General features: G+C 36.1%; 1 protein-coding gene across 4 annotated transcripts in view; it reads right to left on the bottom strand.

The window, feature by feature from the left end:
- Nucleotides 1-12884, bottom strand: part of LOC138308427 (alpha-(1,3)-fucosyltransferase C-like) — a 37034-nt gene that overhangs the window by 2350 nt on the left and 21800 nt on the right. The window contains exons 3-4 of one of the 4 annotated variants that reach the window (XM_069249406.1): nucleotides 9161-9418; nucleotides 8618-8638 (exon numbers count right to left, since the gene is read on the bottom strand). The exons of 2 other annotated variants lie outside the window; for them this stretch is intronic. In XM_069249406.1, coding sequence (XP_069105507.1) covers nucleotides 8618-8635 — 18 coding nt within the window. In that variant the 5' untranslated portion in view covers nucleotides 8636-8638; nucleotides 9161-9418. Of the gene's footprint in view, nucleotides 1-1868; nucleotides 2334-8617; nucleotides 8639-9160; nucleotides 9419-12884 lie in introns of those variants that run through there. One more of the 4 variants, XM_069249408.1, reaches the window with a different exon arrangement.

Raw genomic sequence — 12884 nt, 5'->3', positions numbered from 1 at the left:
TTTAAAGTTAAGATTCTTCGATATGTAAGTTGCTGTATTTTTATTTTTATTTTTTATGAAACGTATCTAAAATTGCGTTCATTTAGGTGATTGTATGGAACGATACTCGTCTTGGAGTTTTAGTTTTTAACTCGGAAAAATAAAAACCTTTTTAACTCGTTTCATGTATCATAAGAAATGAACATTTATTAAATATCCTACAGGTATATATACCCGATGACTTTTTTTTTTATATTTGTTCACTTTGAAATTTCAGAGTTCATTTCCTAGGTATGTTCCTCGTCGAATGCGGAGGAGCCAAGTATCAGGCTGCATTGCGACCTATCAGAGTTACGTCCCTTAGTTTCGTTCCCTAAGTAGATGTAGTGAAACTAAGGGAGGTAACTCTCAAACTTAAAGATGTAGGATGATGCATAAAATGGCGGCTTAAATGTATATAAGTTAAATTATATATCGATTTCACAAAATTCAGACAAATATGAAAGTGTTGGTATTGGATATAATACATGTAGTTTATTTACTTTATTTTAATAAAATATTACGAAATGACACAAAAACATAGACCTAATTGATCTCCAGATTGAGAAAAAAAATGCGAAGCAACAGTGACGAATATTGATGTCCATTGTGTACCATGGATTGAAATTAAGGCATATTTCGCATTTTCCACATTCTTTTAATTAATATAAATGAAATTTAGATATTTCTTGTGAATCATTTATAGTTATGATCATATGATCAGCAGATTTCAATTTTCAAAATTTTTTTTTTGTGCCCAAAATAGTTGAATAAATGTTCTGATATTACTTAGCAACTCAGAGAGTTTAAAGCATTTAAATGATATTATGTTGAACCAGAATAAAATAAACAACAAGACAATTTTAAAGATTTTCCCTTGTATTGGAAGTCATCGATATAACCAGAAATATAAATACATATGTATATATGTTTCTGATATAACCTTTGTGCCCCTCTGATGGTTATTTATCGCGGTTAAGGTGCCCTTTTTAAAACCCATCACCATGCCCTTTTTTCCTGTGGGAAACACTAATGACAAATGTAAGCCTAAGCACATGTCCAGGTTCAGCAAAGCTTTACATATCCTGGGGTGTTGAAGTTAAACTTTGTCTGGAGGCGGTAATCACTCATTTATCATTCATAGCCTTAACTAGAGTAACGTAGAATTTCAACATCACAGAGACAAAAGACACACGCCGCATTCTATAAATGTAGATTCATTTTATTCAGATATAATCGATATTTCATAGTCGCTATAATACATAAAATGTCTACTAGAAATGTTAATCAATAACACAACTGTTCAGTCAGCTATATTTATTTCGAGAGTGGGACTACCATGTGAGAAAGCGTCATGCACAACTTGTTGTCATCAAATGAACAAGTTGAGGTATGTGCATTCAAGTCTCGAAATCATTTGACTGCCGTGTTCTGTTGATTTGAATACAAAATATAACCATGGGTTTTGGTTTTATTGATATATTCAATAAATTAAATGGTAAAAAGATCGGTTCATATTGACTACAGATATCAGTACATGGATTGCAATACCTTGGCCCATCTAAGCCGATAGACAGACATACGCACGCTTCACAAGGTTTTACGAAATGACCGACAATATCGACACAATAAGGAAAGAAAAATATCTTGCCCCACCATTACACCCTACTCGCCCATTCACATACTCTTCCTAACTGTAGAACAGACTCTCGCAAACACCCATTCTCCCCTACTATTCAAGACTGGAATACATTTCCTCCAGATCTGGTATCTCGGAAAATCCCTTCAAATTACATCCGTCATCTCTCCATTTTTTCATTTTTGATATTTCATGTAACATCACACCTTACCGTTATCGACATGGTCTTCTATCCGATAGAGTAGGTTGGGTATTATGTAGATCCATATCTGAGGCCATTAATCCCCCAAAAATCCCAAGGTTTACGACCGAGTTAACTAAATATCAATGTGTCTGAAACGCTTAAATGAACAAACTGAATCGAAATGAAAAATAAATATCCTGGTTGTATGAAGCGGTCTTTAATGTTGGATAACGCACACACACGTTTACAAGTGTGTCTTTGTCAATAGTTTCCTCAACAAAGGTAATGCAATTCACCAATTGTGAAAGACTCATGAATGGAATGGCCTTTTTTGTAGTTAAGTGTCCGTTACAAACACGATTGAACACATTAATTTATAATGACACGAAAAACACGAAGTATTACATTCTGCTCGCATATTCAAGATATAATCACAAAATCTGCAGTAAAGAAGCAATACACTTTTCGGTAATCGTTTAAGTAATCGGCATTTTAAACTATACCTGTTTCAGGTGTTCAAATTGACTTACCAGTGATAGAACAGTCGAATCTAACTACGCATTTAACTCCCAACTACGCATTTCTACGCATTTTCATGTCGGTGTTGAGAAAATCGCAATATCTCCCTTAATTCTTGAGTTATCGGGATACTCTTTACATGGTGTATACCTACAGAAAATAACCAACAACTTTTATCGTAAGTAAAAATTCATTTGGCAACATCTTTGTTCTCTTTCAGTGAGTTGTAAAATCATGAAAACTTCATTCCGAGCATTTTTAAGTTGTTGACGTCGTGTGTCAGACGGCGTAACCGCCGGAGCGGAGTTTCAAAATTGTATCTCGAAATATGCAACAAGTAGCAAGAATTTATACTTGTATTTCACAGTTTTTGTAGTTGATATTGTCAACTTTACGTGTGACCACTTATATTAAAAGAAATCCACTCTTTAAACAATAATTTTCTCGTAGATTAAGTACATGTAATAAGTATAATGTGTATTACACAGTAAACTTAATCCTAATACAAAATAAACAAAATCTCTATGTATTATACATACCTAGAAAACCGAGAATACATTGGTCAAAATGCTCAAATTGTAGTTCATAACATGCCGAAATAAGTTTTCTATTGCCTTTACAAATTAGACAATGACTTCGACGGAAACCGCGGCCCGGTACAATTTCTAACTTTAACTTCATCGGTACAAAACGAGCACATGTGCGATCAAGATGGGCATAGATTTTTGGTTGATTTTCTCAAACTTTAAATTTATTCACACGAGAAATTTATTATTAGAATATGAATTTTAAAACATCGTTTGATATATGTGACGAAGAAAAAGAAATGTATATTGGATTCCACTTCGGGTCAAAATCTGACACGGCATGTTGATGTGTTGCTTGAAATTTCAGACATATACATCTTTTAGAAAAAAATGTGCAGTAACACTATATAAGACTTGCCCAATGTGACAATGTCACAATAACTATCTCATTTTTATTTGAAAGAAGACAAAGTTACACAGATTCTAGGATAAGTAGCGTAACAGCGCGTTTGTTTAAATTCCATCTAAAAAAACAAAGGATCAAATATCGAGACTGGTGTGTGTAAAGGACATTTCAAGATGTATTCTCTCAACTATGCATAGAAGATCAACATTACACAATTTTAAATCCTGTACAGGTAAAGCACAAATGTACGGTGGCCCGTTTGAGCCGTCAAATTATTTCTTCTGATTGAAGCAGAACTATACATATAGTTGTACATTTATAACTTGACAAAGTGTACATGACCATTTCCTCTGAAGTAGCTGTACATTGTGCATTTATCTACTAAGTAAACGATCATGTACTCTTTATCAAGTTATACGCATAATTGTTTTAATTTTACAAATACAAATAGGAGCCAAAAATGATTTTAGCAATATTGCCAAAAATCATAATGCCGGCATTTGCATCAACAGTGCAGTGAAATGAGTACATACAATGTACGGTCAGACTATGAAGCCAAATTGTGGCCAACAATCAATTTTATTTAACATTTTTATGTTAATTAGTAATTGTAAAGTGATTTCTGCATATGTGTTTCCATTTAAGCATACATCAATAACAGGAACTGTACAGTGAACAAATCCTGTATTGTAACTAATGTTTATAAGACATCAAACATGGTTGTCTGTCCATTTGAATGGTTTTTACATCTCTCATCAAATCTGGTGGTTATCAATACTGTATTTGCATATTACAGAATTATCTGCCCTTGCGGGTAGGTATGAATTGTGATGTCACGTGTTTGCAAGTGTAACGTCATACTTTTCCGAGAGTGGAAAGTTTTGCTTATTTTCCTTCCTTAAAGGTACATGTCATAACTGGGTGAACATTTTAACGGCTTTTCTTCAGTAACTTTTAAAAACAATCACTTATGAAGAATTAGGCTGTGAAAAGCATTCAAATGCATGGGCAAACATGTAAAAAAATTACTAATAACACAGTAGAAATTTGAAATGAAATTTTAGACCAAGACTTGGCTTTTTGTTTTGACCATGTGTTATAACTTTGCACTGTAGACCTAAATAATAGGGATTTTTGACAGTAATAAATAATAGGGGGATTTTTGACAGTAATAAATAATAGGGATTTTTGACAGTAATAAATAATAGGGATTTTTGACAGTAATAAATAATAGGGATTTTTGACAGTAATTCCAAAATTCATCTTGAGCTCTTATTTGACTTTACAAAATTAAAATAACATTCTATAAGATATAAAACTTAAGTTAACAAGCGACATACAGTACATATAAATAATTTTATTTTAAATGTACAACACGGCATGTTATCTCGATTGGACGTTACAGTGGATAACATGTCCTTACACCGCCCTAATCCTCTAACCCCTTCAACACACGCACCGTCGCACCCATACACCCACACTCTCATAAACTCATATCACGGTGTGTTCTCCATATGCCTACTTTTTATAGAACAAAGAAAAGTATTGGTATAGGAGAACAATTTTACCTGTGCTTACCTGTATTCGTTAACCTGAGCTACATATAGTTTGTCAAAAATAGGGAAATAGAGAGATATCAATATATACAGTACAGTACTATATATATTTCATGCATTTTGACAGACAATTATGCATAATTTTGTATATGTTACATCTTTATAAATTTCAACATTGAGATCAGAATAAAGAACAAAATTGCAAAAGTTTTAGGAGAGGTGTCACAGGAAGAGTAAATTGTTTTTTACCAAATGTCTCAATTTCAAGAATTAGTTAAAATCATAACAAGAGGCCCAGGGGGCCTGTATCGCTCACCTGGTTTGTAATGCCAAGTTATGTTTTGAATACAGGTTCATTGTTTCTTTTCTAAAGGAATTCAAATATTTACCTCTATTTCCGCTATCAGTCCCCGCTCCTCCTGCCCTCGGGGGGGTCAGAGTAAAAATTTATACAATCTCTATTCCCCTTCCCCCAACGATGTTTCTTGCCAAATTTGGTTATATTCCATGCAGAAACTCTAGGACAAGTAGCGATTTATAGGATTTACCTCTATTTCCCATATTGGGCCCCACCCCTCCTGCCCCCGGGGGGTCAGAGCCAAAATTTATACAAGTTCTGTTCCCCTTCCCCCAAGGATGTTTGTGGCCAAATTTGGTTGCATTCGATGCAGAATTCTAGGACTAGTAGCGATTTAAAGGATTTACCTCTATTTCCCCTATTGGGCCCCGCCCCTCCTGCCCCGGGGGGGGGGGGGGGGGGGGGGGGGGGTCAGAGCCAAAATTTATATACAAGTTCTGTTCCCCTTCCCCCAAGGATGTTTGTGTCCAAATTTGGTTGCATTCCATGCAGAATTCTAGGACTAGTAGCGATTTATAGGATTTACCTCTATTTCCCCTATTGGACCCCGCCCCTCCTGTCCCAGCGGGGTCAGAGCCAAAATTTATACAAGTTTTGTTCCCCTACCCCAAATGATGTTTCTTGCCAAATTTGGTTATATTCCATGCAGAACTCTAGGACAAGTAGCGATTTATAGGATTTACCTCTATTTCCCATATTGGGCCCAACCCCTCCTGCCCCAGGGGGGTCAGAGCCAAAATTTATACAAGTTCTGTTCCCCTTCACCCAAGGATATTTGTGGCCAAATTTGGTTACAATCCATGCAGAACTCTAAGACAATTAGCGATTTATAGGATTTACCTCTATTTCCCCTATTGGGCCCCGCCCCTCCTGCCCCCGGGGGTTCAGAGCCAAAATTTATACAAGTTCTGTTCCCCTCCCCCCAAGGATGTTTGTGGCCAAATTTGGTTACATTGCATGCAGAATTCTAGGACAAGTAGCGATTTATAGGATTTACCTCTATTTCCCCTATTGGGCCCCGCCCCTCCTGCCCCAGGGGGGTCAGAGCCAAAATTTATACAAGTTCTGTTCCCCTTCACCCAAGGATATTTGTGGCCAAATTTGGTTACAATTCATACAGAACTCTATGACTAGTTGCGATTTAAAGGAAATGTTGACGGACGGACGAACGGACGGACGGACGACAGACGCCGCGCCACGACATAAGCTCACCGGCCCTTCAGGCCAGGTGAGCTAAAAAACTTCTACATCCTGTCGTTATTAGGAGAACCCAATCAAGACTATAATGCTTTTAAGTTGTAATGTTGGCATGTGTACTTATGTAGCTATATAGAGAATATATCACAAGAAACTGGTCAATTCTATAGGATGATACATGTAACAATACACATGTAAATATGCATGTATCTAATTAATTATATCACATACAGTTGTATTCCCGTACATTATATATAAAACTTTACTGATGTCCCGACATTCCAATTCTACAATAACAAGAAAGTCAAACATACATGTACTGTATATATTTGTATGTTAGACATTGAGAAAATCCAGCTATTTTTCATGTAGGATGATATTTTCGCAATTTTTTGGAAACATCCAGATGGTCGCTGAAATATCTTGCATGAAATAATTACTAAGTATGAGATATCAATAAATTAAATATACTTTTAGTCAGAATGTAATATTTGGATTAATTGAGATATCTTTTATTTACAGTAGCCTGCAAAACTTAGTAAAGCATAATTTGATAATACGTGTATTATATATATATCAATGTGCATCACTTCTATCACCCTATAAAAACCTAAGCATTTCTGCAGAAGATAGACTTCTGCAGACTGCAAATTGTTTGAGAGAATGCGAATGTTATACTATAACTGAAGAACAATGAGAAGTTGTTCAAAATTTTGCTGATATTGAAATTTCGTTAACTTATATACAGTACACCTTGGGATAGTTTGAACACCCAATTTTCCAAGAAAAACAGTAATTTAATAGCTAGTTATGACTTTTTATAATATATTCTACTTCGGATAGGTTCGCACCTGTCCACTTATGAACGTAAAAGTAAGACTTTTGTCGGCAAATCGGCACGATGGGGCCCTAAAAATGACGATATATTGCAGTATATTTCAGTAAAATTGTCAAAAAGGTGATTTCTAATGAAAAGAGGCGATATATATATTTAAAATATTACCGTAAGCTATTTTTCTAGTTAGCATTTATGTAGTTGTATATATGTGTATATATATATGTGTAATATGTTTGTCAAAAAGACAGAAAGAACTTTTGAAATTAGTACCAAATATTAATTTAATATGTTTGATGTGTTCAATTAACATAAAAAATATCAGGAACATAACTGAGATTACAAAAAAGAGTAACAGATTAATAGATGGTTCCATGTAATAAAATTTTCATGCATGTACATGTTATGCAAAATGATACCCTTATGGAATAAGTACAGTAGCACAGGTGAAATTCACAGGTAAAACACATGTAAATCCAGGTTTACTTCTCTGAAATAAATCACAAGACTGTCATGTATACTCATCAGTCCATCCACCAAATACAAAAAAATGTATGACAACATCCATTTTCATTGAGTTGACCCCCTAGCCTGTGCACACACTCACACACTCACATCTCATAGCGGGCCATAGAATAGAGTTAGTATGTCGCCAAGCATCCTCGATACTCCAGGGCTTCCGATCAAGGCGTACCTAACTCTAACAGTAGTCATAACAGACATTTAAAACAAGTTGACTAAAGTTACTTACAGTGAATATGACCAAGGCTATCATATTGAATGAACATTTTCTAAAGAACACAGCATTCAATTCATTCTCTTTAGAACTTCGAGACCAGGTTCATAAAACCACAGGGATCTGAGAATTAGTTACAGATTATATATTCATGGACCCACCAGAGTGCCCAATGACTATTTTTAGATGTTTTAGAGCTCTAGATAAAAAATCGATAAAACCCATACTCTACATAGTACTATATCTGTACGTATATAGTACTATGTAAAGTATGGGTTTTATCGTTTTATTATTTATAGCTCTAAAACGTCTAAAATTGTCTTAGGACACTCTGGTGGATCCATGATTATATAAATTGTAACTAATTCTCAGATCACTGTGCTCCTGAACACAAGACTCGCGGTGTTCCATATATTAGCCATTTAGCGGTGAGTCACTTGCATTACAACCTGTATTGATGAAAATGAGCAATTAAACCTATTTTTATGACATTGAACAGCAACGTGGTTTGTTTTGTAACATATGTTGCATTAATTGTATACGTTGCTACGGTGTCTGTGCTCACTAAGCCTCGATCTGAATTAGTAATGTCAGGCATGCATGCATATAATTTGAGAAAGGTCTATACCGTACAGTACTTACCTGTACGTGTATGTGCATATTTAGAACGAATATACGTACCGGCCTACAATACCTTTCGGCCGGTACGAATTGGTCCCTATGTGTCGTAGTGGAGCACTGCCTCCGAAAATCACTCGGGCACAGTTTTCTATACTTTTTTGTATGTTTCCAATTATTTTTAGCGTTTACATGCATTTACATATTATTTTTGTCTAAAACAAACATAACTACCATTCATAATATATACCGTACCGCTCACAAGACGTCAAATTCACAATTTGTGGCTTGCCGTATAAATTCCCTTCAGAATGACCTTCATATGTATTATGCAAAAAAAAAATAATGATCGATGAGAATTTGATATTTCATATAGTTCAGTTTTATTCCCTAGTAGGTAAGCGATATCAAAAAAGTACGATAAAATGCAAAGAAACGTTTTATAATGGTTTGTATAATCATAACTTTGCTCCATTAGCAGTAATAGGCACCAATTGTAGCTCTAAAGACGACACCATTTTCTGTCTAAAAGTCTTTTGAGCTACAATATTGCAGCTAGTGCATATTATGTCCAGTAAAACAAGATTAAATTAGATCCCATATAAGGTCGAGCTGCACTGTTGAACTGTGCGAACGCACCACTAGCTACTAATGTTCACACACACATGTACATGTGCTGCACACGAGCATCGGGGTACCCACATTGTTTACAGACGAAGAGATCGATGTCCGCACGTGGGTACTACACAGACAAAAGTACAATTGGCAGTATTGTGTAAGGCAGCTTACCAGGCAGGTTGTATAGCCATGCTGTCAGGTGTGATCCTTTAATCAAATAATTCCTTATTACAGTACAGTATTTCTTTCAAGTTAGTGTTAGCTTCAAGGCTAAAAAGAACTCGCTGTTCATGTGTATGCCGGTGTAACGTTGAAAATGGACCTCCGTTGAAAATTGACCTCGGGTCAGTTTTCAAAGAATGCCGTTGAAAATTGAACATGCCGTTGAAAATTGACAGTGTCTAGGGTCAATTCTCAACGGCAGGTCTGTTGAAAAATGACCTTGACAAACTATCAACGGATGGTCTGTTGATATAACTGTTGCACAAACATAATTCTCGAATTCTGTTATCGCCATTGTATTAAAATTACGTAATCTCCTCGATTGCTTAAAAAGGAATTGTTGTTATCAACTGCGTGCAAAGTTTGTACTGTGTGGTGTTCACTTCCGAGTACTAGTGGATAGTGTTCCAAAACTATAATGATGGGATATTATTAATTTGTTTCTTAATGATTTTTATAATAACATTTTCGACGATTTAACGTTTGTCAGATATTTAGTAATTGTTAATATATATTTATACCCTGCAAAACAAGAATGCATGTATTATATATCTGCGTATGTATCAGTTATGTTGTGTTATGCGTATGGTTGTGTTGTGTGGTTTTGTGTTGTGTGTTGTGTGGTGCTGTTGTGTGTTGTTGTGTTGTTATGTTGTGTGGTTTTGTGTTCTTGTGTGTTGTGTTGTGTATTTATGTGTGGTTGTGTCATGGTATTGTGTTGTGTGTCATTGGTGTGTTGTAGTGTTGTGTGTTGTTGTGTGCTGTGTGTTGTGTTGTTTTGTTGTTCCGTGTTTGTGTAATGTGTTGTTACGTGATGTTTTAGTGATGCGTTGTTGCGTTATGTTGTGTGATGTTGTGTTGTTAGGTGGTGTTATAATGTTCTTGTATTGTGTTGTGGTGTGGTTTTGTTGTGTGTTGTTGTGTGATGTTTTGTTGTGTTATGTTGTGTGATGTTGTCGTGTTTTGTGTTGTTGTGTGTTATTGTGTTATTTTTGGGTGGTGTTGTATTGTTGGTGCGTAGTTGTGTGTTGTGGTTGTGTTGTGTGTTGTGTTATGTGTTGTTGTGTGATGTTTTGTTATTATGTTGTGTTGTGAGGTGTGTTGTATTTTTGTGGTGTTGTGTGTTGGTGTTGGGTGTTGTTGTGTTGTTGTTGCGTGTTGTGTATTTGTGTTATGTTGTGCGATGTGCTATTGTGATGTGTGATGTTGTGTTTTTTTGTGATGTTGTGTTGTGTAGTGTTGTTGAGTGCTGTTGTTGGATGCTGTTGTATTGTTGTTGCGTGGTTGTGTGTTGTGGTGTGGTTGTGTTGTGTGTTATTGTGTTATGTGATGTTTTGTTGTGATGTTGTGTCGTATTGTTTTGTAATGTTGTCTTGTGTTGTGTGGTTGTGTGATGGTGTGTTTAGTGTGATGCGTTGTTGTGTTGTGTGATGTTATGTTGTGTGATGTTGTGTTGTGTGATGTTGTGTTATTTTATTGTGTTGTGTGATGTGCTGTAGTGTTGTGTAGTGTTGTTGTGTTGTTGGTGTGTTGCTGTGCTGTGTGATGCTGTGTGGTTTCGTGGTGTCGTGTTGTGTTGTTGTGTAAAAACGAGTTCTTATGAGATCACTTTTCAACGGGGTCTATTTTCAACGGGTCGGTGTAAAAAGTGCGCTTGAAGTTCAGTTTTCAACGGTTTTCGGGGTCATTTTTCAACGTTGAAAAATGACCCGAGGTCAGTTTTCAACGGGGGTCCATTTTCAACGTTACACCGGCCTGTGTCAAGTATAATGGCATGATTATTATTTGGTGACAGAAATATAAACTGAACCCACAGAGATCTGAAAATTAGTTACAAATTACAGATTATATATAATTATGGACCAACCAGAGTGCCCTAAGACCATTTTTAGACGTTTTAGATGTGTAGATAAAAATAACGATAAAAGAGTTTCTACATAAAAAAAACCCAATAAAATCATGCTCTACATGGTATTTACGAGTCCATGATTATATAATTATGTAACTAATCCTCAGATCCCTGTGTTTTGTTCCAGAAACGTGGAGGACCCTTAAACACTGGGGTTTATAGTAGTCGTATACATGAACAAGTGTAAGTGCATATATACCTATACTTGGAAAAAAAAAACACCAACGAAAACCGGTTTTCATTAGGTTCGGCTTACATACATAACAGCTCCTGGTTAGGAATGTTAAGCCGCCGAGACCGTCAGACACTTGCCCACAATATTTGTCAAGTCAATAAGTGTAACTGTATATCTATAAGCGTACAGCTAATCTATCCAGTTGATTGTCAGATTTGTATTGATATCGATTCGGGATAACATGACTATAACAGACTGTTTTACAAGACGACCGAAAAAAAAATAGAATAAGCTTATCATTGATTCGTCGTATTTTTTTCACAGCGCTACAGCTATTGTATTGGGTGATTCTATATACTGATTTATTACAGTCGGGTGCGGATCCAAACCTAGGCCTAAAAAGTGACCGTACAAGTAACAAAAAATGATAATATATAAAACATACAGGAACAAACATGTAAACAACACTTAGTCTAAACGTGATATACAATAGTGTGTTGCTTGGTGTCTTCGGCGGCATGCTTCAGTGATATAACACTATAACAAGAGGCCCAAGGGCCTTAACGGTCATCTGACTACCTTGGCAATAATCATAAAGGAAATTGATTAGATATAGTGTCATGGTAGCCATCTTCGATTTGGGATCAACCAGAGATGTAACAACACTTTGTCGGGACCATGTCAGGATCATTTCATGCAAGTTTCAGCCAAATCGCACCGGTAGAACTTGAGAAGAAGTTCAAAATGTGTTTTCAAGATGGCGGCTGTGGCGGCCATCATGGATTTCGGATCAACCCGAAAAATAAGAACACTTTGTCGGGACCATGTCAGGATCATTCCGGACAAGTTTCAGCCAAACCACACTGGTAGAGCTTGAGAAGAAGTTCAAAATGTGAAAAGTTAACACACGGCGCATGGCGCACGGCGGACGGCGGACGACGACGGACGAAACATAGCTACCGTTATATGTACATGTATGGTTGTCAGGGTAGTGATGCGGTCCGAAGTGGAACGAGCCGCCATATTTGATTTTCAACCGAGGAAAGTAACTGTGATATAGCCTATTGATGGTATGTCCATTGAGCTGCTGAATGTTTGTCATGTGTCGGTCTACGAACGCGATATAGTCTAAATTCTTTATAGTCATTACTTTTATTTTATTGTACGAAGGATAGACAAGTGTTTGCATGGTGTGTGTAGGCATATTTTGAATGCAAAGGCTGGGGTAAAGCTGATGATACTGTTTCGGATAGGGTAATACCTGTAATGTGTTTTCCTTCTGGAAACCTGTACATGACCTGTTTACCTATTGTTCGCTTAGACGATCCCAGAATTGTTCTCCGACAATCAGATGTTCTGTATATTTA

This window comes from Argopecten irradians, chromosome 15 (genome assembly GCF_041381155.1).
Source record: "Argopecten irradians isolate NY chromosome 15, Ai_NY, whole genome shotgun sequence".
In the NCBI taxonomy this organism is placed as follows: domain Eukaryota; kingdom Metazoa; phylum Mollusca; class Bivalvia; order Pectinida; family Pectinidae; genus Argopecten; species Argopecten irradians.
The sequence above is the reverse complement of the archived record's forward strand: the minus strand, read 5'-3'. Positions and strand labels throughout refer to the sequence as shown.